Source organism: Hevea brasiliensis, chromosome 6 (genome assembly GCF_030052815.1).
Source record: "Hevea brasiliensis isolate MT/VB/25A 57/8 chromosome 6, ASM3005281v1, whole genome shotgun sequence".
Lineage (NCBI taxonomy): Eukaryota > Viridiplantae > Streptophyta > Magnoliopsida > Malpighiales > Euphorbiaceae > Hevea > Hevea brasiliensis.
The window spans coordinates 104,860,719-104,865,863 of record NC_079498.1 but is presented as its reverse complement, the minus strand read 5'-3'; the positions used below and the strand labels follow the sequence as shown (position 1 = coordinate 104,865,863).

The 5,145-nt window shown below is 36.5% G+C and overlaps 1 protein-coding gene across 1 annotated transcript; it reads right to left on the bottom strand.

Annotated features, from left to right (window-relative positions):
• Positions 1-217: 217 nt before the first annotated feature.
• LOC110631660 (retrovirus-related Pol polyprotein from transposon TNT 1-94) lies at positions 218-4,309 on the bottom strand. Its single transcript, XM_058148076.1, has 2 exons — positions 3,548-4,309; positions 218-3,414 (listed from the first exon to the last, which is right to left on the bottom strand). The coding sequence occupies exons 1-2, from the start codon at positions 4,307-4,309 to the stop codon at positions 823-825; spliced, it is 3,354 nt and encodes a 1,117-aa protein (XP_058004059.1). The 3' UTR covers positions 218-822.
• Between the last annotated feature and the right edge of the window lie 836 nt (positions 4,310-5,145).

Below are 5,145 nucleotides of genomic sequence, written 5' to 3'. Positions count from 1 at the left end.
AGATATGGAGAACACAGGAAAATGGAAGGAGAAAATGAAATTCTTCTACTTCAAAGTCTGATACAAAAATACATATAAAAGATAAGTTTGATAACCAAACCTCCATAAATTAAGGAAGTTTGTCTCCCAAACTTAAACTCTTCCACTCATTTTCACCTAAACCACCTAATACAGATATGAGGAAGAAAATATCATTAAAATACATAAAAAATTCTGCTAAACAAAAAATTTTAACTCTGTTAAACTCCATCAGTACCAGTAGCAAAACTAGTTAGCTATTTTTGTGAAAATAACGAACTAAATTTAATGCTGCAACACTACATCAGTTCCAGAAACAAAATTAGTTAGCTAAAAAGAAAAAAGAAAAGCTAGTGAACTGGATTTAACACTCCTCCTTGATGCTAGTGTTGCTGTAAACGCCAAGATGATTCCTGAGGTATTCAAACCTCTGTTTCTGCAATGCCTTAGTGAAAATATCTGTTGTTTGCTCATCACCAATGCAATGCTTCAATAAAACTTTATCATCTTTCTCAGCTTCCCTTATGGCATGATACCTAATCTTGATATGCTTAGTTTTGCCATGGAAAACTGGATTTTTCACCATAGCTACAGCTAATTTGTTGTCACAAAGAATCTCAGTAAGATGATTTTGCTGAAAACCCAAATCAACAAGAATTTTCCTCAACCAAATAGCTTGATTTACAGCAGCAGAGGCATTAATATATTCAGCTTCAGAGGTTGATTGTGCAACTGAAGTTTGCTTCTTTGTTCCCCAGCAAATGACACCTGAACCAAGAGTAAAGCAATAACCAGTTGTGCTTTTCATGTCCTCAACTGACCCAGCCCAATCACTATCAGAAAACCCAATAACTTCACTTTTGTGGATATTCTGTAAAACAAGCCATAATCAATAGTACCACGAATGTATCTCAACACTCTCTTGGCTGCCACAAGATGAATCTCAGATGGAGAATTCATAAATCTTGACAATATACTTGTAGCAAACATGATATCAGGTCTGGTAATTGAGAGATAAAGCAAAGAACCAATCATGCTTCTATAAATTAATGCATCAGCTAGTTGAGAATCATCATTTTTCTTCAGTTTTTCTCCATGAGTAGCAGGTATGCTTACTGGTTTGCATTTGCTGAAATCAAATTTCTTAAGAAGTTCCCAAGCATATTTCTTTTGAGACACAAAGAAGCCTTTATCTGATTGAGAGATCTCCATACCAAGGAAATAACACATCTTTCCAAGGTCATTCATCTCAAAAACTTGCTGCATCTTAAATTTGAATTCTTCAATCAACTTTAAATTGCTACCTGTCACTAGCAAATCATCCACATATAATGAGACAACAACAACATCATTGCTTTGATGCTTGACATACAAAGTTGTTTCATTCAAGCTTCTTTTAAAACCCAAATCCAGCAAGTAGCTATCAATTCTTGAATACCAGGCCCTTGGAGCCTGTTTAAGGCCATAAAGAGCCTTCTTCAACAAACAAACTTGATTGCTCCCATCATTAAACCCTTCAGGCTGCTCAATATACACTTGCTCTTCCAAGAAACCATTCAAGAAAGCTGACTTCACATCAAGTTGAAACACTTGCCAGCCTTCACTAGCTGCTAATGCAAGAATCAACCTGATTGTGTCAAATCTTGCCACAGGAGCAAAAGTTTCAGTATAATCCACTCCTTGCAACTGAGCATACCCTTTCACAACTAATCTTGCCTTGTACTTGTTGATGGAGCCATCTGAATTCAGTTTCACTTTGAAAATCCACTTTGTTCCTATCACCTGTTTATCTACTGGTCTAGGAACCAAAGTCCAAGTCTCATTCTTTTTAATCATCTTCAACTCCTCCTCCATTGCAGCTCTCCACTCACGAATTTCCAAAGCTTCACTAACCTGAGTTGGTTCAACAGAAGCAATGTTGCATCTCTCATAAATTTCATCCAGTGACCTGGTTCCTCTTACTACATATTCATCAATATCAAAATCTTCATCATCTACAGTTGGAACTCCATTTTGCTGGATGAGATCTTCAAAAATAGTTTGTTGGTCTTGTAAATTAGTTTGTTGTTTTTGAGCAAGTTCAGCTGGTTCCATTTTACTCCAATCCCATTCACTCCCTTCATCAACTTTGATGCTTCTACTTACATAAACTTGATGAGTAAAGGGATTCAGAACCCTATGGCCTTTTGATTCACTGCTATAACCAACAAACACACCCTTTTCAGCTTTTGAATCTAGCTTGCTCCTTTTTGCCTCAGGTATAAAGGAATAACAAATACTACCAAACACCTTGAGATGAGCTACTGAAGGTTTCACTCCAAACCAAGCTTCAAATGGAGTTTTACCATCAAGAGCTTTAGTTGACAACCTATTTTGCAAGTACACAGCAGTGTTAACTGCTTCTGCCCATAACTCCTTTGGCAAATTCTTCTCAAACAAGAGGCACCTGGCCATATTCATCAAGTATCTATTCTTCCTCTCACTCACACCATTTTGTTGAGGTGTGTAGGGAACTGTAAGCTGATGGTGGATGCCAGCCTTCTGCAAATACTCCTTAAACTGAATGGAAGTATACTCTGTTCCATTATCAGACCTCAAAATCTTGATTTTGGAATCAGTTTGAGTCTCAACAAAGGCTTTGAACTGCTGGAACTTACTGAAAACTTCAGATTTCTGCTTGAGAAAATAAACCCAGCAATATCTACTAAAGTCATCAATAAACAACAGAAAATACTTGCTGCCACCATAGGAAGAGGTGCTAATTGGACCACAAACATCAGTATGAATCAATTCCAGCTTGGTTGAGGCTCTCCAAGCTTGATCAACTGGAAATGGAGCCTGACTAAACTTCCCAAACTGACATGCTTCACAAACACTATCATTTTCAGTCACAAGTGGCATATCAACAACCAAATTCTTGCTTTGAAGCAATTTCAAAGTTTTGAGATTGGTGTGACCAAATCTCTTATGCCACAAAAATGTTTCTTCAACATGACTGAGACATGACTCAAATTCAGTGGTTTTCCAATTCAAAGGAAAACTCCTCTTATTCATTTTAACTAAAAATTTTTTCACACCAATAGGATCACTGATTTCACAATTCCTATCTTTAAAAACTAGTGTGTAATTCTTATCAAGCAACTGACCAACTGAAAGTAAACTTTGGCTTATCTCAAGAACATAAAGAACATCTGAAATAACTTTAATACCTGAGGAAGTTTGTACAGCCACAGCCCTTTTGCCTTTGACATCAACCAGCCTCCCATCTCCAATTCTAACTTTTGAGGAGTAGCTAGTGTCCAAGTCCTTAAAACTCTTCAAATCTGCTGTCATGTGATGTGTACAACCACTATCAACAAGCCATACATCTTCAGCTTCAACCGAAACATCACTCTTCTGAGTTACAGCACAGTAGCAAGCAAACTATCTTCATAATTTTCTGAGTTACCAGTGGCTTGAGCTGGCTGAGCTTGTTGTTGCTGATTTTGATTTGCTTTGCACACCTTATCTACATGACCAAATTGCTTACATCTTCTGCACTAAGCTCCTGGACAAAACCAACAAAAATTTTCAGTGTGATTGGTCTTCTGACAATGAGGACAAGGTGGAAACTTATCAAATCTTTTCCTTTTCTCTTATAGTTCTTTTTGTTCCTGTCTTTCTTGTCAGTTTGCTGGTTCTTCATTCCTCCTTCACCTGGTTTTGATTTTTGAGCTGCAACAAGTGCTTTCTCCCCTGCAATTTCTTCTTCTTTGTAAGCTTTTCTTTGTTCAACAGCTTGCACAGCATTAGAAAGCTCAGTTACAGAAATCTGAGACATATCCCAAGTGTCTTCAAGTGAAGAAATCTTTGCTTCAAATTTATCAGGGAGAGTCACCATAACTTTCTCCACAACTCTCTTCTCTTCCATTTCTTCTCCCAACAATCTAATTTGATTTACTATATTCATCACCCTATCAGCATATTCTTTCACCTTATCAGTATCCTTCATCCTCAACAATTCAAATTCTTTACGCAAATTAAAAACTTGCATTTGCCTTGTTTTATCAGACCCTTGAAATTCAGTCTTCAACTTCATCCAAGCTTCATGTGCTGATTCACAAGCCATGATCCTGGTGAAAACAGAATCTGATATAGCTGCATGGATGTAGGACAGGGCCTTTAGAGCTTTAACAACTTCATCTTCATGTTGCAGGATCTGATTCAGAGTTGGATTTTGACGTAATAGAGGAGGTACTCTGTTTTCCTCAACATACTGCCATACTCCCAAACCTCTGAGATAAGCTCTCATTTTTACAGCTCAAACATGGTAATTTTCACCATTAAAATGAGGAGGTGACAAAGGGTTGTTGCTGGAAGCCATTGGAAGTAAAAGAAAAAAAGTTCAGCAAAAGAGGGTGTGTGGTTTTGTGGTGGTTTCTCACTTGTTTTCTTTCAAAATCTCTCACAGTCCCTCAAGATCATAAAAGCTATGATACCACATGTTGAACTTTTAAAAGAAACATGAGAGATATGGAGAACACAGAAAAATGGAAGGGGAAAATGGAATTCTTCTACTTCAAAGTCTGATACAAAAATACACATAAAAGATAAGTTTGATAACCAAACCTCCATAAATTAAGGAAGTTTGTCTCCCAAACTTAAACTCTTCCACTCATTTTCACCTAAACCACCTAATACAGATATGAAGAAGAAAATATCATTAAAATACATAAAAAATTCTGCTAAACAAAAAATTTTAACTCTGTTAAACTCCATCAGTACCAGTAGCAAAACTAGTTAATGCTGCAACACTACATCAATTCCAAAAACAAAATTAGTTAGATAAAAGGAAAAAAAGAAAAGCTAGTGAACTGGATTTAACACGTCCAATTTCGTCTTTTTGATGATGTCCATATCGGTAAGGACGAACTGAAATTGTAGGGGAATAGAATGGTCTGTAGATCTTAGTGGAGGTAATTTAAGAGATTCAGCAAACACATCAGAGAATTTCTATCATAGAGATTACAACTGATCATGTTGAACTGAATTTAAATCAACTAAATCTGAAATATTAGTGCTTTCCAAAGAAGAAAAGTCCCATAAAAGGACTCCATAGTCAATATCATGCAATTTAAGCATAGAATT